Below are 25,375 nucleotides of genomic sequence, written 5' to 3'. Positions count from 1 at the left end.
ATCTAAAAGAGTTCACGGAATTTCATTCTCATTTTTACGGTCAGTGAATTCTGTCATTTGTATTTTGTTGTAGCAAGTTTTCTATCATCATAATCTCTCTTTGATATTCGTACTCTTTTACAATTATTCCTGGAATTTTATTCAAATTTTCTCGGGTAGTAGATTTTTTATTCCGTCTAAAGTTAATTGTAGGTGATTTAAATTTTTCGTAATATTTCATCGTCTTATATACAGGGAAAAGCTACAAAAGACAACGACTTTTGATTACTTTTTTTCTTTTTGTCTGTATTTTCGCAGCACATTGTGGAAATTCTTTTCACTAGCCGATCGTGTGCGGTTAATTATAGGTTCGGAAAATTGAAGGAAACATTGAAAGAATCGAAGCTGTTAAAAAGCCTTCCCGAGGCATATTGATGATTCAAAATTTTTGGCTTCTTTACCACACGAAACTGTTCAAAGTATCTATAATGTGGGATTTGAAAAAGTCGAAAAATTAACAAACCCCAGATTTCTGACCCTTTTTCCTTGTACACATCGAGTAAAATTCATGGGGATCCAAATTCCCAGCCAGATTTCAAAATCCCCGACTTATGTTTCGATCGTCATTGACGTCTGCGTAAATGAACTGAAAGATTTTGTTTTTGCTTACGTCGCAGTGAAATCAGTATAGAGAATTGGATGCTTCCGGCGGCGTATGCGGGTCACCTGAAGCACCTGATCTGGGTGAAGCCGCCCTGGGCAACGCAGATGCAAGACGGAGTCTCCACTTTCTTAATCGGGAAGCACAAGGACAACGGATGCATAAGGTGAGTCCCAGGCCCTCGGCTCAGCTGGCTTGTATAATCGTTACATGCGATGTCAGCTATTCCATCACACCTTCATGCTTTTAAATTAAATGCCAAATTCACACAGTTATACGATATTCGTTTGTAGTATGTTGTAACCTAAATGGAATATAGTTAGGCCAAGGTCCGATGGACAAGTTAGACACATCTGTGTCTGAGACGTCCTCTCTAAATAACCAACTTTCTATGGCCCACGCCAAACGGCTTCATTTCGCGTAATGATACGCGTAATGTGGAGAAATGTAAAATACTGTTATTCATCAATTAATATTAACTACAATCATTCGTTGTAATGTGAACTCTTCTGGGATTTTATTTGATCCAGACTAGCAAGTAACCTCTTAAAAGATACCACAAGTATGTGTACCATATATATTATATGTATAGTACAGGGTGATATCTGTGTTTGTAACATCGTATGTATCATTTGATGAGGAAAGTCTCTTGTAAAGTATAATACTTCGTGAGTGAGAGATTAATACCTGACAGCATGATCCAAGTGAAAATAAAGAACGATGCATTTTTTTTCAACGTGTCGAAACTTTTCTCCTTTCAATTTTCTCCGGAAGTCCTAATGCTGTGAAATTATGAAATCGTGTCAGCGAAACCGTTATGCAAAGTAAATTCTATTGAGATCAGATTATGGAACAAGAGTGAACTCAAGGAATGGAAACGGCGACGATTAATTTGTATCCTTGTTTCTCTTTTTGCGAAACATAACATAACTTCCGTAAAAAAGTGAAAAAATCATGCAACGTTGAACAAAGATAAATGTCCTCTTTAATTTTCACACATTTTTACCTGATCCTTGACATTGGTACACATCGTTCGTACTGATCCACATTTTTCTTATTACAAGACAAATGATTGTACGTAAGCTATTGAAAATGAAGCGTTGCAAACTGTATAGCCGTCTATTATATGTTTGATTAGAATTCTTAAGTTTGAACACGACAGTTTCACAGCGGTAAAAAACGAATAGAGTGAACGAATTGCGACTAGTTTTATTATTAATTGCAGGCATATAAAATATGTAGACACATTACGTAAAAAATTGAGATTTATCATCAAGATTTCAAGCGTGATTTTGTTGCGTGATTTAAAAACGGCTCGGCGTACTTTTACCCCAAATTTGGAGACAGTAATCTTGTATAGTTTATATAATACTGCATAAGATGAAGCATCACACGCTGATAATGAACCCGATTTCGGTTCATCAATCATCGATTTGCTTATCTTTGTACAGTCGCTTTATTTGCACTGAAAATCGAAACTTTAAAATGATTCTTTCTAGTCGAAAATTCACAAACTGTCACAGTTCGTTATGAATATCGCTGTTTCCTCGACGATTTCAATGATTAGAATTTCCCGATCCAGTGGTGCTGCATGGGAGTGAAAATTAGAAGCCTTTCTACGCTTTAACGATCCGATTCGCCAATCTATTGTGAAATGTTTGGTATCGATATCTCCCGATCAGTGATCGTCTTGACAATATATTTATGTACTACGGAGAAGACGATCACCTGCCCTCGATTTACCGATTCTTGTCTTCCACAGTGGCGTACAAGAATCTTGTGTCCTGCAAGGCCAATTCAATGAATGAGAGAATAATTTTTTTCTCCGATTTTTTGTTTTTTATATCTTGAACACTTGTACCGACGCGACGGCTTGCTAATTGCAGGATCTGCAAGGCGTATTATACACTGAGAGAAATTTTTATTTTTGTTTACCGCTCAGTCCATAACTATTTTAATTTTTACCACAATCGAAAAATATAGTTCTAGGTACAAAATGAAAATTAGTTTTCTAGCTGTTACCGGAAATTCTAGCGTCCGTTGTTATTCTTTCTCATTACGATCACTGTTGCTATATTTTCTTGCAACTGTTGCGAAAATTTAACGCTTGTGAAACAATAAATTGATGTTGAAGCCTCATTTAACTAAAAAAGTAGAGTAAACCGAACAAACTGATTTTGCGTTGCAATCAGGTACCAAAAATGGATCGACAATAGCGCAAAATGGTTACGAGTACCTCCTTTCTCGTAATTCCAACGATATTCAAACAGTTTTTTTAACGATACCTGTTTTACTGAATTAATTACCGTCTTTCCTCCACACTGAGAAAAATTTCATTTGTTACAGTAACTAGAAAAATTCAGTAAAACAGTTATCGTTCAGAAAACTGTTCGAATATTGTTGGAATTACGAAAAACGATGTACACGTAACCGTTTCGCGCTATTGTCGATCCTTTTTTAGTAATTGCAACGCAAAATCCGTTTGTTCGGTTTACTCTACTTATTTAGTTAAACACGGTTTTAACATGAATTTATTGTTGCACAAGCATTAAATTTTCGCAACAGTTAGAAAATATAGCAACAGTGATCGTAATGAGAAAGAATAGTAACGGATACTAGACTTTCCGGTAACAGCTAGAAAAACAATTTTCATTTTGTACCTAAGACTATATTTTTCGATTGTGGTAAAAAATGAACATAGTTGAGGACTGAGCGGTAACCGGAACTGAAAATTTCTCTCAGTGTGCAATACCGAATACAAATATTCAGAGAACAATTGTTTTAATTGTTTGACACAGCAATAATGTCAAGAAATGTATTTCTGTAATTGAATCACTTGCACTTATTGCACTCACAGATTTCCTGTCGTTTATGTTCTCGTATGAAACAAGAAACTAAATGGGTATTTTTTTCGGCGTTGTATAGATAATGGGATTATCTCCAGCTCATTTTTTAGGTTGGTAATGCGTAAATGTGAAGGGTAATAGTAAAATTAAGTGAAATTTCACTCGCTCGGCTCACACGACTATAGCGCATCCTCTCAAGTACTGCGAGGAGTATCCCACAACCAGAAATATTTCCGCCTATACATTGCATTGATTCCGTAACAATTTGTAATAACGCGTAGCTAATATTTCTGTGTAGATTTCGAATCGTGGACGTGGCGACACTGGGATTCAAAATGGAGGCGTTACTGTACAATATGGCGTCACGATGCGTCAACAGCTGATCGTTTGACCCAAAATATGCGATAAAAAAGAGATGGAAAACTTTTTGCACGTGATTCAATTGCTGTTTACGTACGTCGATTGAATATTCCCGAGTGAAATATACGTTGAAAAATGACTTTTATCGGGATTCTCACTTTGCAATGTGTCATATGGTGGAAAAAAATCAAACCAATGCAACACGAGGCTGACAGCTGACCGTTGACCGTGGTTTTTTCGCTTGTGGATGGTAGAACAGGTTCATCATTGATTGCGTTTCGTGAATCTACGCGACACGAGTAATTTGAAACCCTAAGAATTATGATTTGCCTCCGTTAAAATAAAAAACTTTGGTTAATACGCGGTAACAAAATGGCACGGACAACCAGACTCTGACGTAACGGGGACATTTTCCAACAGTCGAATCCGCTTCGGTCAGTGTAGTACATTTTCCTGCCACCAGATGTCAACGCTCGATATTTGGCGTCGTCCGCTCTTTCGCCCGGCAAAAATGACGGAGCGGGATCTCTGGTTCTGTAGAATTCGCGGAATTCTCATATATATTCCGAATAAGGCGAGCTGCCGCCGCGGCGACGGAACGCTACAACCGGAGGCTTAAAGTAGACTCGTGGAGTTATCCGCACTGCAGGAGCATGCAAGAGTGCAAATACTATCCGCGGCGTGTCGAGTGCCTGTCTGCCTATCCGCTTATATTCCCTGGCCGCCGCAACGCGGGACAGTTCGCAACTGAAGCTGGCAGCACGGCGTAAAAACGCATCACTTCCACCGTTGCGGTATGCATTCTAAGCGAGTGACTGCGTTTGCCTGCCTGCCTGCATAACCTCTCGGCTAACAGTATGCGGCTAACAAACTGACTGACAGTGGCCAAGGAAACGTGTCTCTATGCACGCGGTGAAAGCTCGGTGATCGGCGCAAAGGACTGCAAGCGTGTCGTGAACCGGGATCGCTTGCCGCGCCTCGATCATTTTCACCCTTTGGCATTCTCGGTTGTACGGATTATGCCTCGATGCGTTGTGCGTACACTGCACTCGGGAATTGGAAAAAAATAATTTGCCAATTTCCACCGTCGGGTCCCTCTCAAAAGTTTGTTTTGGATTTAACGGGATTCGCAAGTGAAATTCTAGCCCTACGATACGTGCACGTAATATGCTAAAAAGGTGCTGATTTTTTTTTTTTTTTTTGCTTTTTTGTTTATGCCTTTGGACAAGAAGTGACGTCCCATTTATGTCGAAAAATAATTCCGGTAAAATTTTTGCCATTTTCGAAATGGATATTTTTGAACGAAGAAGAATGAAGTTTATGTGAATATATACAAGCTCCGTCACTATGAATTTTTTGTTTTTTTTACTTTCCCGTATCACTCCTGCTGCTTCCGCTACTTTTAAGATCTATATTTCATGACAGTAGAAGACATAAAAAATGAAATTGCGGAGCAAGATTCGTCGATTTTTCACAACATGTCCTGTTGATTATTTCGAACAACTTCACGCATTGATTTTGCAACTTTCTCCTTCGATCAAATGCATTAATTTTGAAAAGAGCGAAGATCTTGCCGGAATTATTTTTCGACCAGGGACGTCATTTCCTATCCAAAACCATGTCCAAAATAAAAAAAAAAAAAAAAAAATATCAGCGACTTTGTTGCATATATGCATCGTAGGGCTAGAATTTCACTTACGGGTCCCCTTGACGAAAGGTTGTCTTATAAAATGAGCTTTCTACGCAACATCTAAGATGGCGCTCATTCGATTTTTCACTTTTTTTCATATATTTTTCAATTTATGCCGGGGTCCCGTTTCAATATGTTCTGGAACGCGCGCGATATTACCTATAAATATGATCTTATTTCTCTTACCGCTGTTCGCTACGTGGAACATAAATCCGCGCATGTTCCAGTACATATTGAGACGGAAACCTAAATTGAGAAAATGTGAAAAAAGTGAAAAAATCCAACGTGCGCCATCTTAGCCGTCACGTACAATGCAAGTTTTTTGAGAGAATCTTTCTATAAACCCAAACAAACTTTTCCGAGGGTGCCACGGTGGAAATTCTCTAATTTTCAGGCCACCAAGCCTCACCGTTCACGAGAAACACTTTCATCAATTATTTATCATGTTTTCGAACTCAACCTTTGCCTTTGTCGAAAAAATACAACCCAATGTATTTTTTGTGGAAACAGTCAATCCTTGCGAATGTGAAACTCGTTTTAAGATAGATTCTTAGGATCTGACAAATATAACATTTTTTCCACCTATCGAGTCCCGTGCATCTAGAGGATCAAGAAATATATTGTTCTTCATTTTTTCATGTCTATAATCAGATATCTCAAAGAATATCCTGAAGTATCGGAGTCGGATGAAACTGAGATTATCATTAAATCGGTATAAGTATTTCCAGGATCTCGATTTTTCTCTCTATATTCGATAACCCTGGAATATTTATACCGATTTAGTTCTGATCCTATTTTCATGCCGCTTTAAAAATTTCAGAATACACTGTAAAATCTTTACTTTTCCACACGAAAGAATTGAAATAATTCATTTTTCCGTCTCTTGCAGGCACAGAACTCGTAATGTCGAGAAATTTTTTTTTTTTTTCAAAGTTTCTGAGGATCTACCTCAAAGTCTATTTCATATTAGGAAATATCAGACTTTTTCACACGAAAAATATATTGCGCCATTTTTTTGATGACGGGAGGAAAGGTTTGATCTATTCCTTCGTGTTTTAGCGGTTCCAAAAAACAAACATCGCTTTCACGAAAAATTAGGCGTAAATTTGTTGCGCAAGAGATTTTTCTGAAATTCTATCAAGGTTTCTTACGAAATTTGATCTCCGGGGGTTATTTTCATCCTCAGATTTGAACTTGCGAGTCCGAAACTTGATTTTCATAATGGCGGTTCAATATGGCGAACATGAGGCAAAGTGAAATTAATCGATCGCGTCCGAATTGAAGCGAAACTCGATGTCTGGTGCTTTTCTCAAATCGTTTGTCTCGAATTCTGATGAATGTTCTATCATTTCGACAAAGATACTACATTGGATCGTGAAATTTTATAATAAATAAAAAACAGCGAAGTGTCAAGAAATTCTGATCTCAACAAGAAATCAGAGTGCACAACGGAGGCTAAATTTTCGTGTCAATTAGATGTTCTTGGGCGTTATTTGTAAACTTATTTGAGCGTTCAGTCATGTCATTTGGATAATATTTTACGACTGTAGATAATGTAGTTATAAACTTTATTCACAAGTTTTTCACTCTGAATTTCCTTGTATTTACAAATTATCAGTAATTATATCTGTCGCAGATCTTAGCTGCTCAATTTAAAATGAAACAATTCGAACTAATGCACTAATTGAAATGAATTCACGGAAATTAAAATGATTTTATGCGTGTCATATTAACGGGATTACTTTTCTCCATTACTTAGGAATGACGATATCATTTGTAGCAGTGAATGTTCACGAGAAGAAAATTTAGTATTTGCCGTTTGAACATATGCACTGAATCGAGTTGTTAATTTTTGTAAGCAAACGCACGAAAAGAAAAACATTGTAGATTTTAGAATTTTTAGGAGTTAGATCTACAGCAATTGTGACAAGATTGATAAATCCGCTGATAAGAGTTACAAAACCAAAAGTAAGAGTTAAAATATGATCAATTCATGTAGATTTGAGTCGAAAAAAGTGCTGTCCATATATTTATCACAGATGTAAAATATACACAACATATTTTTTTCGTGCGAGTTTTTTCAAAACGTCGGCGATAATTGCAACTACTCGAGTATCAATAAAGTTTTCGCCAAAAGTTAACGTTCAAATTGAGCTGATGAATATTTGTATAATTATTTCTTTTAAATCAATTTCACATTCCAACCAGCATTCATCCGCAAGGAACAGCGACATCTTTTTCCAAGTATTGAGTATCTAAGGATTTTTCCTGCAATACTCACAAAATACTGTTTTTTATGAAATTGATTCATTCACATACCTATTTGAAGAACTTTTGCTCGTATATAATAATAACAAAATAAAAGTAGTATAAGTTTTTGAGTTACGAATTGTTGAATATACGGGCATAAAAAGAAATTATCAGGAGAATAAAAGTGTCCATTATATGTAAGGAGAAATTCAAAACTTTCACATCTTTAAACGAATATATCTGAAATTTTTACCATTTATCGAGAACCCCAAAATTAGAATTTCATGCAAATACGAGCTTAATATTTATAATCGAGCAGTTTAAAGTTACGAATAGTGTTTTTAATTTACTTCAAAGGTTTCGTGCACATTAAGCTTTGATCGTAGCAGATTGAATTGTCTTTCGACACATGCGAGTAAGGCATGGATTGAAAATTATTACAAAGATTTTATAATAGGATTTTTCCAAGTTGTTTCATTCGTTACCTCAATTAGCTGACTTTTTTTGTTCTTTCATATTTAACGAAAGTTGCATGGAAGTCAACCCTTAAGGTTTTGCAGGGTCAAGTTTCTTGTTTGTACATCCGTCTTTCCTGTAAATAAATAAATCGCTGGTTGAAAATCATCGCGAATAATAAAACAGCGAAGTGCGCTTATCTGCAGGCTCTCTTGTACGTGTACGTGACGCACGTGAAGCTCGTAAATCGGGAGATACGAGTTCAATCAAAGGTGATTCGACGAGCCAGCTAGCAATCTCGGCAAATCGGTGTGATTTGAACCTCGTAAATCAAACGAACGCGCCATCAACGGCTCCTTATTTCACGAGCTCACGATGCAGGCGTAAGGTGAAGATCGATCGCGTTGAAATCGATGCTGAATCCTCGATAATACCAACGCTTAAACATTGGGAATGTGTTATCAACTGTTCTTCGATCAGATTTTTTTTTAATTCAAATATTATTGTTTCACTCTCACTTACAACAATATTGTTGATTGGAATTTTGTTTCTGAAATAATCGAATAGATCTAATGACGAAAATTTTTATGCGTTTTATCTTCATTTTCGTCTTGTTCATTTTAAATTGTAGATTTCGGACAATTTGTTTTACCATTTTTTTTCTTTCGTGACACTAGGTAAATTGATTGCATTTTTGAACAAATTTATTCATCGTATTAGCCAACAAGGATGTTACAATCATTTGAGTACGGCCCTGTCCGAGTCATTTTTGTGGACAATAAGGTTGCTAATTTTTGAAATCAGAACGGGATATAAGAGACATTTTAAGGGTATATTGATATTTTGTGCAGCTATAGGGAAAAATTGTAATAATCCTGTAGAAATCATCTTTAGGAAGAATAGTTAATAGCTGATACAATAGTGTCTACACTGATGTAAAATATAGAATTTATTTTTTTCGTATACGGTATCGTAGAAAATATCTGACGTAAGCTGTGAGATATAGATATAGGTTCCAATTTCAAAACACGCACGTTCAAACACTTCTAAAAATTTTCTTCAATGTATTATTTTTCATTTTTTATGGAAACCGGCGCTTTTGTACCACTCTGAAATAAAACGATGAATCTCCATTAATCTAGGAAAATATCTACCTTTTGATATCTTATTGTATCGGAGGCGTACTAAATAAAAACAATGCAATCAATTGTTTGAAATTCGATTCAAAAGATTGAAAAAAGGAAAAACGCCGAACAGTTTTATTAGTGACGATGATGATAAAAAAAAATGAAACAACATCCCTTCTATGGGATAGAAATGAATTTGAGCAATATTTGTAACGTTCCAATCAAAGAGATTTTTCTCCAAATTGTCATATCTTAAGCTTGTGTTATTCGAATTTGCTCAGATTCATTTTTATTGCATATAGTAGAAATGACGTTTTTTTCGTGTTCACTATAATTAGCGCAAACAGCGATGCTGGAGCCGTTTGAAACGGAATTTCCTCTTTTCCCAACCTCCAATTCAATCAACGACATCCATTCATTCTCAACTATAGATTGCGATACGTAACTGATTGAGTCGTCATTGGGGGTGAAGGTGTAAATTAGAAAACGAAAAGGTCCGGTAGCAGATCCTCAGCACCCATAAACTATCGATGATACTGGATTCCGGAATCCTTTTCCACGTCGCAAGTTGATACTCTCAAGTCGTGATCCAGCGTTAAATGGATACTCTTTGTCACTCGGCGATGATTGGCGGTTGCGGAATGGAACTTCTTACGATTTGCCAGCGGTAGAAAGTGCTCCGGGTGATGCAATACACACGGAGCAATCCGACGAGGCGTTGAATACTTATGGAAATACCTGGCGCAGCTTTGCGGGTACGAGCCGAGCAGCTTACAGTGCGTTCGGACTTAATTCAGCGGCTCGAGTAAGCTGCCAAGCTTCCACAACTACACAGCCTTGCAAGGTAATCTGGCCGATATGTGCCTGACCATTCACGCGTGATCCATGCTAATCCGCATACCGCCAATTCAATTTCACCACTATGTCAACCGTCAATGAAGCGTACAGGGCGTTCCCCAATGAACCTCGCAGCACAGCAGCTGGCTGTTCGTTATTGTGCCCAGCCAATCTTGGTACCGGTTGGTAGCGCAGAGGGTGAGACCACCGTGGACTGCCTCAAGTCGTTGATCAGACCTGCGACAAGGCAAAAAGTACTATGCCGGTTACGACAATCCTTGTGAATCTTATCGAAGTCTCCGGCAGGATAAAGAGGACTATTGGAGTTCCTTGTTTGTTCGACTAGTTCAAATTGGTAAATCAAGTTTGTCAAGTCGTATTCTTATCAGGATTCGATGCTGATGGAACATCTGGAACAGTAGGTGAATGGATTGGATCCGCAATAGGACCTTCGAAAATACACTATACCCCTTTTGACCTGTACCTAAATTCGAGTTCAATCCGGACTTTCCGAATCCATTAATCTTCTCGCGTGCAATCAAAGTACATATTCAATGAATCCTGTGTCCGAACTGGTTGTAACGACCAAGTTTGTCAAGTGGACCCAAAGTGATGTTTAAAATTAACAAGTATTCGAAAATCTTCTCAATGGCCGAAACTTGTAAATTTTACTTCTCACTAGATTGCATGGTCAAATCAGTAAAACTGGGTCACTAGATATGTAAACGCTAAATGTATCGCTTAAATTATTTCACTAAAGGTTTATAACGGTGTTCATGCTTCCGCAACAACGTAGGCTGGTAAAATGAAGAATCGATGTCGATTACGTTATCTTATCTCGAGTGAAATTAACAAAAACTGTAGTAGAAATTTTTACTATCATAACGTTGCACTCTGGTATTAAGATTTTCTTCCGTGTGGGACGGTTTGAATTCTGTCTGTATCATACGATTCGAGTGTTTCCGATGATGCTTTTAGCCGCTCCTTACGGATGTAAAGCAATTGTCACGTTAAAAGTTTCGATCCAACTTTTCACATAACCTCTCAATGTTGTCTGGACTTGGTTGATCTCTTAAGGAAGACTGTCCGGATGCTGTGAACCGAAAACAGGTTATTGCACAGCGTAATTGGGGAGTGTATGGTTGTATTGTTACAGTTTCAAGACGCTCCCTGAAATTAAATTTATATTTTCTAGTGCTTTGATGCTTCTGCTCTTGACGAAGTAACAACTCTATCAAAATACCAGCAAATAAGCACAAATAAGTGGTAGGATAGACAACTTGATGTATGGTTTGTTTGCATTCAGTTGTTATTTTACCTGCATTGTGTTTCCATAAGTGAACTCGAGTGTATTAAAATCAGTCCTTAGGTCCTGTAAGTTGAGTCAAAGTGTCGAACCGAAGACTCAGAATTCTTGGTTTTGTAAGATCCGTTGCACGGTACCGATGCAATCCGTTATTTTAAAAATTATGTAAGTGTTTAAAAAACAGGAAATTAATCTACCGGCTCGATTGAACATAGAATAAAATAAATACTTATCAGCAATCGTACGCTCATTTCAACTGGAAAATGCTTATCGAGTAACGGCTTGATACGGTTAAGTAAGTGAAACTGCTTTGCACAATTACGAATGCATTTGCGAGAAGCGTACTGTGTTGAAATCATGGCTCGTGTTAGATAATGATCAACGATCAAGCAGTGAACTGGATACAGCGTAATACACGTAATCGCATGAAATGTTACTTAATTGCATCGTATTCACATTGGTGCAATTTCCTGCAGTGGGTAGATGACATTATTTCAACGCTTACCGTACTTTCTACGTTTTCGTTACCTTCCACGTTTGTTTAGTGAGAAGAAAGAACAACATCTTTACCTACTACCTATTTATTTTGAGGAATGCAAAATCGGGAACATTCCAAATCAATCCATAAAACTATACTCCAGAGGAATTTAAGCGTATTTAGTTTATGCGTTGTCCTTGCCACAATATTGGTAAGTTGCACTTGAATCAAGTATACTGCATGGATGCCAACACAAGTCAACGACTTGGTTATTAAAAGTTGAGCGTTTTCTAAGAAACATCCTGTACAGTAAGAGTGGACGGCTATTCGATGCAATAAGTGAACACAGGTTAGACCAATGTGTACACGCGTTGGTCGCACGATGTATATCAGCAATATCAAGAACAATGATCTTACGTGTGAGTGGCGTTAGACGCGTGCTCAAGACAAGTTGGACTTGCTCCAGTTGAAGATATATGTGCGGAATTCGTTCTAGCGCAGCTGGAGCATAAACTACATCAGATATTAGATATCAGATACGTTATCGAACGTGGACTAATACTAATAATACCTGTTCGATTTTCATATGATGTGAAAAAATCTCGTCCCACTGATACCGTGAGGGCCGCTGGTGACGGAACGGAATGCCGTTCATTCGGAACGCGAGGTATTTGGGCCATTGTATAAAGATTCCGGTGTACCGATACTTACCGATTTCTTTCATTCACTTATCCGTGATCTCGTTTCTTCTCATGCAGTTTCTCTCCAATAGTTAATGGGCTTGAAGTATAACCTCAGAGTTTTCAGCCACTTAATATGTCGGCACACGCACACCTCCGCCTGCATGAGAACACGAGTGGGCGTCGGGGACACTGGTGATCGATTACTATAGAACTGTACGCAATTTAGATTTAGACCGGCGATTTACGAGTGCACCTCAAGTAGGTTGTAGGTATGCACACGATGTGACTGCGGTCAGACGTTTTAACAAGGTGCGATTTTTTTATTCCATTCTCTTCATGGTTCACTGGACTAGTCCTGCCGGCCCAGAAACCTTCGCCTTAAACGCTCCGTCAAATCGGCTGTAGAAATGGATAGCCAACTTCTGCAGTACAGGCCACTGCATTTTCAAAAAAAGTCATCAGATACTCTGGCCGGAATTTGTGTGAGTGGATTTTCAAATTACGTTCCTTGAACCAGCTATCAGTAAAGTCACTGGGGAAATTCGAATTCAATACATCAACTCCCTTGGGGACTGAATGTGTTGTAACTCAAGTTACAACATTCAACGGAAGTTGGCATTGCCGAACGGTTATCGTTATTCAGTCCCCCTAAATAAGCCTCATAACTCTTTTCCGTTTGCAGTAATTGATCGTCGCTATCTTCGTATTCCATAGTCACCATCGTATCTGATAGTATAAGCGGAATGTCATGCCGGCGATGCGAGGAGCTTCTGTCCATCGATTCCAACAGTTTCATAACTCGTACGAAGCTACTTGTTACCCTACATGGTATGTTACATGAGCGGCTGTCGGAAATTTTTTTTTATTGCTGGTTGATCTTGTCGTTCAACAAGTATATGACGCATGATGATCCGAGGCGATATCTCGCGGGTAGTTGAAATTGGTGAACTTTTTTTCCTACTCTCTTCATCAGTGTAATACGGTGCCGAAATTCTTACCGTCATTTTTCCGTTCGCTTGCCTTACGGCCAGGAATGATCACAAATGTATTTAAAGTATAATTTACCGTAGTGGCATTGGCTGCTTTCACGTGGAATTGTAATAGATTTGATTCGAAGGTTTTCTGATAACATCCAGTTTGGCAGCGCTGTTAAAAACTTGTTAATCAAACAAAAACCGTCTCATTCCGGATGCTTTTCTTCTACCGGCGTAAGTAGTACAAAACGTGAGAACACGTATGCGCAATGTTTGTATACTCACGTGCATGTACACCGCCCTGCATTCTTTCCGGTTGAAGAGATATTTCTTACGTCGTCAAATGCTCGACTCATTCAACCCGAACGTTTCTTATTCCGAGCCTACGAATCATTTGTATCGTCAGGACGGACTATTTCGAAGCCAAATTCTGAATCAATTGATCAAAAAAACCTGTGGTAAGTAGGTAATAGTTTCATCAAGATGTATTGAGTTTTAAATTTCAGTACATTTTCCGATCCAAAACATCGGATCCGCGATTTCCGAATGCTCGGTCTCTACCTTGCAGTTGAGACAAAATGAATCACGACTCTTTGAAAACTTTGAAAGTATCGTAAAATGGCGGTATTATTCGTTTCGTTTGTAATAAAATAAAAGCAATCTTTTTCTTGTTTGACTTCCACTTAATCCTTTCAGGACTGGTCGATAACGGACCACCTGACACTAACTCTGTATCGAATTCAGTAGAATAATGCAAAAATTCACCTACTCCCTCACAATTTTCAGTTCAATAAGGACCTTCAGAATCCCTTATTAAGGTATCTTCAATGAATCTTGTAGAATCGTTAGCTATGTCGACAGGTCTGTGCCGTAATGGCCGCCGGTAATGAAGTATGTATCAAGGTGTCGGAAGGCTTCCGAGGAACGGAAAGAAGCATGAGGCGGGGGGGACTAGGCGGAGCACCTGGCCAATGGTGGGGGGCGATTTTTTGGACGACATTAATGCGAGGCAGTGTACAGAAGCAGCGGTAAAGGACGACGAATAGCGTGACGGACGTATCAGCGGATGTGCGCCGGTAGGCGGTCGTTACAAGTCGTCTTGTAGTACGCATACCTATACACGCACTGTGGGAGATCTCCTGGCGACTTGTGCAATTATGCGCATAGGAAATTGGTGCGCAGTAGGCGCGCATTTTATGCGTAGGTATAGATGTACAGGGAGCAGGGAGAAATGGCGGCTTCATGGGAAACCGCGAGCCGGCTATTTGTCAAGGGGTGACTGACGGCGGTCCTTCGGGATTCAATTCTATCCTGGGAATCCCTCCTCGACCGTACATATCGATTCAATTGCCGCAAAGAGTTGCCCCTCCGCAATTCTGCGCAACTAAGATCAGCTGAGATCGCATGCGCCTCGTTCTTCATTCCGATCGCATTGATCGGATATCGGCTCGAGTACTCGTATATATACATAGAGATTGTACGTGTGTTGGAAACTCGAGAGTGATTTGATGCGATCTGCACTCGTGTGCAACTTGGATTATAACTCAAGAAGCGGCTCAAGTTTCATCCGCGATTAAATAATATATGAACTCGGGCAGATTTTCAAGCTGTGCGATGAGAATTACAAAGTGGAAAGGGTGAAGTGAAAAGTTGACGAGAATGAGTAATAATCTTTGAATTGACGGTATTCGCAGCGGTAGGTGGATCGTAGATCCATTGCTTTGACTTGGTAATGCAGTTCATTGTAAATCACCGCACGGGCAGTTGAAATTTATTAACCCCATTGCGCATTAACGCGCCTGGTGCTGTACTTTATACCTCGTACATGGGGGAACATATTTATGGACTGTGGCAACGCGAGGAAATCAACATAAGTTGAATATGTTTATGCGGAAAGAAATGATTTCGGTTAGATTACGCTGACGCAGTATGTCAACGCAGTAATGTACATGTTACCATTTTTTTTTAATTCCTTGTACCCTGAATACTAAAGCCACGGATGAATTGAACAAGTTCAGTGCTCTTTTTTCACTGCAAGTATTTTCTTGAAAAGTGAATTTACCGAACAGGAATAGGATCGTCGCATTTGGTTTCATTCGTTTCTGAAAATTAGAGTATAATGGATATCAAGTGGGATATTCACCAGCGTGTGTATGGCATGATTATTTTATACGTTTAATTTGAAGATTGGAATTGGTATATGTTCAGTTCTTCCCATCAATTGTATCATTAGGGTACCATTTTTTGTTTCAATTCTGCGAAACTAATTCTCAATTATAATTTCCACTGTTACTTTCACAGACCGTCCGTGTTTAAACTTGGAGGTGCATTTAACTCGCAGTACTTCATACGACTCTTGACGGGTGTAGTCTAGGTGTAGCAACAAATGCCTACTCTGTGACTCGCCACGACATAAAATGACGCAGGAATAATAAAGGTTCATCAAAAAAGTGTAGGTAAAACGTCAAGGGAGCGACCGAGTTATGAGAGATCTTGTCTCTTTCACCCGTTTCATGAGGATGTATCGATACTTACGGTTCAAATGGATACTCGAATAAGGTGAACAAGGTGAACATCTGTACACTGTACCAAAAAAGTTGCAGTCGAAAAGACCTCACTTCCTTCCATAAAGTATAGGTGAAAGTTTGTAGGTATTTAAACTTTCTACTTATGGGATGCGAGAGTTTTGCCACATCATTCTTTCTCTTCATTCACCAAACGTCTCGCAATGGAGATCCGAGCGTCGGTCTGATCCCGGCACTAATGTAACAGCCGAGTGAGCGAATCTGCAGCAATTTTCATCCGACGTGTGGGAACGTGAGCGCAGTCATCGGTGTCCTGGCATGTGGGCACTTAAGGAGTATCCACACGTCGATGTGCGGATATTCATATCGCTCATGCACACACGCATGAGTGAAGGTAGATTGCAGGACTGGGTAGTACCAACATATTGTATTGGCACTCGACCGCGCTAAACAATGAGATCTTAGGGCACATATGTGAATGTGCCTGCGGATGGTTTCATAATTCCATAAATCACTCTGGCAACCTTTACGTACACGCGGGACGCCAGCTTGGATTCTGCTCCCACGTGACGAGGACGGTCTGACATTTGGTATCAGAATTTCTACCATTTTGCAATAATTATTACCACGTTACGTTGTAACGTGCAGCTTTTGTAACCGTTCAACTGTATAACCCTAACTATAGGTACGCCGTATAAGCACTTGGGTATGTTCGCAAGAAATTTATATCATAGCACGAAATTGATTCGTTTCTCACGTCATTATCATTGTAAAGGTATTTGTCAGCCGTAGGCGTTAGTACCTAGCTTGTATACGATTCAGACAAATTTTAACCGTCGATACTCCATTTCACGGAACAAATTTATTTTTACCTGACTGGATTGACTGGATTCGGTATGTTTCTATTACGAATATTAATCCAAACGACGTCAAAAATCGTTGTTTTCATGATTATTGGTCAGATGATCCGAATTTTTCTGATTAGTTCCTAGTGCTCGGATTTCAGTCCTTTGTGAAGAAAAAATCTTTCGTTCCCTAATCCAATCTAATATTTACAATTATGAATAATTTCACGCAGCTGTGAGAAAAGGAATTTATTCCCGACTCAGTCGTAAAGTTTAATTTTTTCACCTCAAAAGCGGGACAAAGTGGCATATTTTTCCCTAAAACGCATTTGCGGGAAATATGAGCTCAATTTAAACGTCCCAATTTTCAAATATATATTGCGGCCAGAGTCGAGTCGGAAATAAAGTCTTGTATGTAATACAGGAATAAAAGTCGATTATTCCCTCGGGTGATTACTTTATTCCCTTATTACATAATCTGCTACTTTATACTGAATATTTCTCTGAGTCTAAATGTATGTACACAGTGCTTTCTTCCAATCGGAATCCACATCAGAATCGGGGCGCTTACTTTACTCACGATGGAATTCCAACTCGAAAATTCCCCCAATTTTCAGGCCCTTGATCGTAAGCCTTACCGTTTACGAAAGTTTACCTATACGTTGATCATTTTTATCGCGTTTTCAACCGCAACCTTTGGTTTCGAATTTTTGGCCCTCTTGTCGTCGAAAAAGATATGACCTGACGTGTTTTTATGGTAAAAAGATGCAATCTTACCGAAAATGAAATCCATTATTGAGAAGATTCTTACGATCTGTCAATCAAACATTTTTTGTGACAAAAATAGATGTTTCTCATTTTTATTCAAATCCAATAATTTTGAAACACACTACAAAATTTCTACGTTTTCAGGCAAATACATAATAACAATTGTTTTTCAACAAATATTCAGAAAATTCAAGATTACTGGAACATTTATACCGATTTGATAATTGTCCCATTTTTGCTTTATATCAAAAGAAAAAAATCAATTTTCTGGTCCTTTGCATATACAGCGTTGAAAACGTGAAAAAAGTTTAGTTTTCTCGCATAGTTTCTGAGTAGTTACCGAATAATGAATTTCATATTCGGAAAGTTCAAACTTTTCTGCACACAAAATACATTAGATCATATTTGTTTCTCGATGACAAGAAGTACTGAATATTCAAAGTCGAAAATTTAATTCGAAATCCTGGCAAACGTGATCAACGTGTTTCTAGTGAACGGTAACGAAGGTCTGAAAATTAAAGGATTCTCATGCCTCAGTGTACCAAGATTGGCAAAAGCCCGGTAAAAGAAAATCATTTTTTGAAAACAAAAGACGATTTTTTTGTAGGTTTTTCCTATGGAATCCCTATTGAATCCGTATAAAATTGGGTTTGATTCATTACATGTTTGTAATGCATTAATCATTTCATTTTATTTAACGTCATCAAACATGGAATTAGTGAGAACACCCATACGGTTATTTTATTAACTATTCATCAATATTTCAGTGTATGAGTCAAACCATACTATAAAGAATTTGTGTGTTTTCGTAACATGTTCGGTATAGTTTGCGCTATTTTGCCCGAACACTGTGGTTTTTCAATACTTAATAAACACGTTGATCTAAAATTATACGCTTCTCAGCTTTCTTAGAAAAACAATATTGAAAGCGAAGAAAACGTTTTTTGTAGGCCGTATTTTTTTAAGGTAGATAAAACCCTGTCGGCTTATTTTGGCGTCAGCGAAAATTGGGCTCATCCTGCAGTCTACTCAATAACATGTTCAAGTATTACAGCCGGATCGAAATTTCGAGCGTAACGAACTGGAGAAAAGTTTTTGCATCTTTACTAATATACTTAAAAGAATCAAACGATCCAGAAAATCGATGAAAATACACTTTTTATCACGAAGGTTATGGTAGACTAGACATTGTGAAAATTATAATCGAGTAATTTTCACATCAAACCACTCATGACTCGCAACCAAAAACGGGTTTTTGCATGGTTAACAATATCAGGATTCTATAGGTATCGAAAAATACCTTGCTTGTCGGAAGTTTCAACGAAATATTTAACGATGAAATAACTAAAAAGTTCGAAGAATGGATTTACTCGTCGGTGCGTATATGTATACTTGGCAACGAAATTTGACGGATACAACTACACCATTATAATTAATATCAGTTTAAATTTAGGGAAGACTTACAAGAACGGCAAAATACATTAAGTTCTGAAATATATATTATTTTATTTTGCTATTGATGAAAAAATTATTTAATTGTTTTTTATTAACCGTATATTTCATGCTAACGTAATATTGAGAGCACGTCATATGAATACTCTGTGTTTATTTGCAAAAGTGAAAAATTAACTTTTTTTTTCCTAGGTGACTTTGGTTGAAGCTGCAAGTATTTTGTGTTGTTTTTCTTTCACTTTTTGTTTCGTTAACTTTCCTTTCATCCTTCCGTGAGAATTTCTCACATTTTGTCTTATCGTATTGGATATTTTTTCAATAATTCCATTAAATTCACTCGACTAAAATTTCCACGGTAACGTAACGACTCCTCAAATACAAGACATTTTAACATTATTTTCAGATTTCGTTTAATTCAGAGTTTTTCTGGCAATATTATTCATGTCAATCCTACGATTTCATGTACACTTAGTTTTCGCAGGGATCGGTCAATTATCCGCAATATGACGTAAGGGCCCTAGCTTGGCACCCATCCGATACGATACTTGGGTGGAGAACCACCTCAAACATTCCATGAAACGGTGTGAGAAGGCAAGAAATAGTAAAACATGAAACTGTCGCAAGTCTGTTTCACTCTGCAATGCACGGCTGCAGCTGTCCGTGTTCCTCGCCTCGTTCCGTTTCGTTCCGTTTCGTAGGGTCTTCCATAACGATTCTTGAGGCAGGATGACACGCGTCGTCCTCTCCATTTACAGGGACTTCACGCACGCGAGGATATCGATGAGGCGGAATCGATCCTGCCGATTAGCATATTAGGCATAGCCCGCCTCTTAGGTACGCCACTGGTATTTGTAATCGCTTTTAATACCGTCAAGCCATGACCGACGATGCAAGCTGCAAGTTTCGTGCTATGCGTTTTTTGTTTCAAGTAATATGCGCTCTTGAGTTGAAGAATGCGTTTATCGTCTGTCGAAACAACTGTCCGCACTTGTACTCATTTTTCATCGATCTCTGTATGTATTTACTAATTGAATGGTCGAACAGCGTCCTCGGCACGACGTCCTGAGTCGATTAGAAGCAGACGAAATCGACACCAGCGCTTCAATAGCTAAAACGGAACTAACGAATCACGTGACTTTTGTTCACGAGGCGTATCCAGTAAAATTTTCCCACGCTCTACCACGTGACTAGATCTGTTTCTGACAGGCCATCACCCACGTGACTCGTTAGTTTAACTTCGGGTATTGCAGCGCTAGTGTCGATTCTTCGGGCTCCAATCGGCATTAGCTGCCGCGTGTGCTGAAAGTATGGGAATCAGATGACCATTTATAACAGAGATCAGTGCAATTTTTGCATTCGGATCGCAATACTATACTTTGCGACGCGTAGAAATTTTATATGAAAACTCTAAAATCAACACATCCATGTTTTTTGGCTTTTCACGCACAGAAAAATTCTTTTTTAATTCTGGAGCTGCTTTGTATTTCTTTTCTTGTTTCTTTTGCTGAATATTTTTTACATCCATCGATAATTTCTGTTTGGAAAAGTCGGATTTTTTTTTTTTTTTTTATAATTACAAATTCTAAAAGTCATTTTGTTACTGCGACAAGGATCTTGAACCGGAATTTCGATATCGACTTTCGTTCCCTACGCTTCTCCGATAACTAAACAAATAAAAAAAAAAAAAAAAATTGTACTCAGGGTCTTTTAAAGAATGGTACTTTTTCAAGTTGTTTTAAATAATACGATGGCACAAGTGGAACATAATTGATTGAAAGTGGGTTTTCAACTAATTATTTAACGAAGCTTTCTTACGAGTTCAAATTTCAAGCAAATGGAAATATCATCGATTTTCACTGACGAGTCACATTGTTAATCGATCGCCATGTTCGTGATGCATGACTGTGCGGTCGGCATTTTGTTAGCATAATGTGAAATGTGTCGTAATGCACGGATTGTCGACAAGATCGAGACAAGACCGGGAATGACAAATCTATATCGGCCAAAGCGGGCTCAGCTGTTATAAATAATCTCAAAAGAAGGAGAGGAAAAGAGGAAAAAACGAGAAAAAAAAATGCCGAACAATGAAGGTTAATGACGCAAAAAATACGAGAGCAGGATGGCGGCCGCGCGGTTTGACGATCGCGGACTAAGTACGTCTGTCCGTTTCAATCTCCGTCAGGGATCGGGTTCTCTTCAAGTACGGGAAAATACGTCCTCTTGGGGATAAGCCAGGCACGTATATTCAAGCGAGTTCAAGCACGTATGGGGTATTCCGTGACAAATCGAAGTACCATTGCAGTTGCCCTTTATCCTTCCGAACTCCATTTTTTTCTTTTCAACTTCTCGTTTCTCTGGTTTCAGAGAAAAAAAGAGTTTATTGTAATTACCCTGAAAATGAAAAGTCAAGTTTTCACTAGATCTCCACGTTTTGAAGTTTATTCGAGAACGAATTACCGGATATCAATGATTTTGGTTTCAATCGACGTGGCTTTTATAAACTTAGAGCTGGCTAGATTTTGGCTTTGATCGGTTCGGTACTGTTTCAATTATTTGGATAACAACATTCCAAAAGACGAAATACAAGTTGTGATATCTTGAGAATGGGTGAATGGATTTGAATGAAAATTTGTAGCATGAGTTTTTTTTTCGGTCGCTAATCACGGATCTAAGGTCAGATTTGCAAAATTTAAATTTGGGGTATTCAATAAGCTTAAGAAAAAAATAATAGCATTTGGATTTTTATGGAAATTGGTACTCGTCGGTTTGTCGGGTGGCTGTACACGAATCTCAAGTCAGATTGCCAGATCCAAATTCGCAATTTAATATGATGGAAAAAAATCTGAAAATGTTCCGATTTTGGGAGAAATTGGTAGGCGGAGGTTTTCAGTTTCATTCTGATTCATTAATTTTTATTAGTGTTCACCGTCATCGACGGAGACAACATTACTAGAGATGTTTGAAACGATTTTTTCTAATCTTTCAACTTTCGATTTGAATTCATTTGTCATAGTATCTAGAAAAATTCCGTAAAACAGGTATCGTGAAAAAACTGTTCGAATATTGTTGGTATTACGAAAAACGAGGTACGCGTAACCATTTTGCGCTATTGTCTTAGAACTTGTGTTGAACTTAGAACTATATTTTTCGATTGTGGTTAAAAAATGAAAACAGTTATGGACCGAGCGGTAAACGAAATTAAAAATTTCTCTCAGTGTACGGAACAATCGTAGGTTGGCACTCCTGCATGCTATCCCATCATATTTGCCCAACTCAATTAACGTTCGACTTGAGCTTTTACCGCCCACCACTCCGAGAGAGGTGTAAAATCTTGGTATACAGGTGAATCTCTGAACGTGGGGTCATCTTCCAGACTGCGGAGCGCACACCTCGGCACGATGCAGATGTGAAGACGAACGGGTAGACAAGTAGACGCGGCTCACGGGTGCTGAATATCAAGCCTTCACGATGTGCCAGCTACCTGCAACGCGGCTCTCTACCTTGGGCAGGAAACGTTTTGACGTCCGCCTCTTTCGACGCCTTGCAACCCAGACGTGTTGTAGCCGTATACCCCTTCCGTCGTTCTACCATTTATTCTACCAGTTGCCGCTGGAGTCGTGGCAATTACCGTAATTAATTGCGCAAACTACTCCGCGAGTCAATTATATATATTCTCAACACCACGGGAAAATTCTTTTCTACTATATGTGTAATGTCCGATTATGTAGGCAGGTATAAGGCGCGCCTTATGCTTTTCCAGAAAACGATTCCTGCGTACCAGGTGTACCCATTTCAAACGGAACGTCAGGATATCTCGCAAACCTTAAGGGTGGTACTGCACGATAAAGTTTTCGATGAAGGTTGTTCAGTTTCTATAAGTGCATCTATCCTGGAAATCGATGACACATTTGAGAAATCTTCGCGAGGATCATTTTTATTTTCGAACGGAAACCGATTTTTTTCCAAAGTAAAACTTGTAGCTATTAACTGTAGACGAATTTATATGTTTTGAATTTATTCGTTCGGACGGTTTTCCATCGAGTTAAAGTGCTTTGAATTTTTGTCGTCCGGAGTTCGAGTGTACAATTTCAATTTATGAACATGCCTTAAGACTAATTCCAAACGCTATCCGACCTCGACTATAGCCAATACGAAAATTCAAAGCGCTGCAATTCGGCAAAAATTGTTGAAATGACAAAATCCAAATACGTTTGGCATGTCTGGATTTGATTTGCTTAGAGATGCAAGTTTTTATTCATTTATACACGAACATTTCATATTTCCCTCTGGCAATTGAATAACTTTTTTTTATAAAACTCAGTGTTTACCACGCTTAGTTTTCTACGCATCCTGGTGACTCGTTCAAAATAGCACACCTTGTATATACAAAAACGCTTTTATAGTAGTCGGCATCACGCGCCTGCATTCACGCTTAATTAATCCGGTAGAGTACACGTGACGTATGCCCATCAGCTTGCATCGCGAATTGAATTAACCCAAGCTTGTGCGAATTTCTATCGTTGAATACTCAAGCTTACATGTACACTTCGATTTTCAAACAAAATAAATATGCAAGTGTAAGTCAAAACATTACTCAAGGGTTAGGACCTTATTTTTTCCTCATTATGTGAGCTTATCCTTGTCGTTTTCATTCGCTTTCTCGTCAGCTATAACTTTTTTCTTTATTCAGTTCGAATACCTGTCCAGAATTGTTCAAGTTGTTCATTTGCCGATGGTTGAGGGAATGTTGCTTTCAAAACGATTGCGGAGTAGCAGAGAAATATTTTGACCTCACTGAATTTGTATTTAGGTGTATTTAATCTTCTGAAGTCAGCTCCAGCCAATCTGACTCGCTTTAAATTATGCGTAGACATCTTATTTCGAATCCTGTGAAGTCATTCGGAGTCAAACACATACCAGTATAACGGTCTGTCTACTTTCCCTTATACTGGAAGTTTGGAAACTTTTCTGGAACATCTTCACTTGACGTTCCGTGACTAATTAAATGTCCTCCTCAATCCACCGAGTGACTTTGGTGTTTAGAAACTTGTTCACAAGCGAGTGATTGAACAACGATTTAAAATTTGAAAACAGATACAGTAGTTTGATTGATCATCGTTGTAAGAATTTTGAATCTTGATTTTCTCGTAATTTCCTTCCAGCAGGATCTGATTCAAGGAGTGAATCTTTACGAGTTCTTTGCCCGTTTATAAACTCGAGCGATTGGTAGTATTGCTGTAATGATGTATCTCTCCGTCTACCGCAGATAAAACAAAGTGAACGGCTGGAGATAATTTGTGCAGCAGATCTCAATAAAATGAAATAATTTGATATGAATTTTGTATATGCGTACATTTTTCTCCAGTAGAGAATAAAGAACCCGAGTGACTCCCTGCATTCGAAAATCTACTCTTCGTAGTGGCAACACATTTCAGAAGTTTGCCCTGGAGGAATTCAATCACAATACAGAGGATCAACATTCTCAATGAGCAACATTGATAGATAGAGCAGCCGCTCGATATAAAAATAAAACGTTGTGTTTTCGGAAAAGGAAAACGAATAAATAAACCATGAAATTGTATCAAGATGAGGAGTGAAATGATGCGACTGTCCACTTATACCTTTCATGATTGAGAGAGCTGGGTCGATGACTATGCTTTGGAATAAACCGTTTCTCATTTTGACTAAAATGAAGATTCTATACAGCTTCTCGCCGCGGTCGTAATACCCATCACAAATAAACAAACGATCCATTGAACAGTACAAAGATGAAGTGAGTAGTAGAACGATGTGACCGTCTAGTCGTGTCTTTGTTCATTGATAGATTATGTCGGACGATAACTATGCTTTGGAATAAAAAGCCCAGCATTCGGAGTGAAATAATGATTCGCGCTCACAACACCGACTATAAAAAAAATTGAGACCCTCGGCTGGATGGATTAAATAAACGAATCATTGAACGGTACAAATGGTACAAAGACGAATATTGGGTACATTATAATGGGGTGAACGTTCAATCAGGTCTTTTTACATTCCTAGATATGGCATAACAACCGTGAGTCGGGCAGTGACCAGTCTTTCATTTCGAGTAAAATAATGATTCTGAAGAGCTTTTCGAGCTCGTCGCAGTATCCACTA

At 38.4% G+C, this 25,375-nt stretch overlaps 1 protein-coding gene and 1 long non-coding RNA gene across 2 annotated transcripts in view; one reads left to right on the top strand and one right to left on the bottom strand.

The window, feature by feature from the left end:
* Positions 1-25,375, top strand: part of LOC107220243 (UPF0489 protein C5orf22 homolog) — an 802,831-nt gene that overhangs the window by 4,623 nt on the left and 772,833 nt on the right. The window contains exon 3 of the mRNA XM_046741662.1: positions 657-806. Coding sequence (XP_046597618.1) covers positions 657-806 — 150 coding nt within the window. The remainder of the gene's footprint in view (positions 1-656; positions 807-25,375) is intronic.
* The window catches only part of LOC124294751, a 42,642-nt gene continuing 28,490 nt past the window's right edge, over positions 11,224-25,375 (bottom strand). Inside the window, exon 4 of the long non-coding RNA XR_006904684.1 lies at positions 11,224-11,299. This is a non-coding gene — a long non-coding RNA (uncharacterized LOC124294751). The remainder of the gene's footprint in view (positions 11,300-25,375) is intronic.

The sequence above is a fragment of the Neodiprion lecontei genome, chromosome 5 (genome assembly GCF_021901455.1).
Source record: "Neodiprion lecontei isolate iyNeoLeco1 chromosome 5, iyNeoLeco1.1, whole genome shotgun sequence".
NCBI lineage: Eukaryota > Metazoa > Arthropoda > Insecta > Hymenoptera > Diprionidae > Neodiprion > Neodiprion lecontei.
Note: the sequence above shows the minus strand (reverse complement) of the source record. Positions and strands in the feature narration are given on the sequence as shown.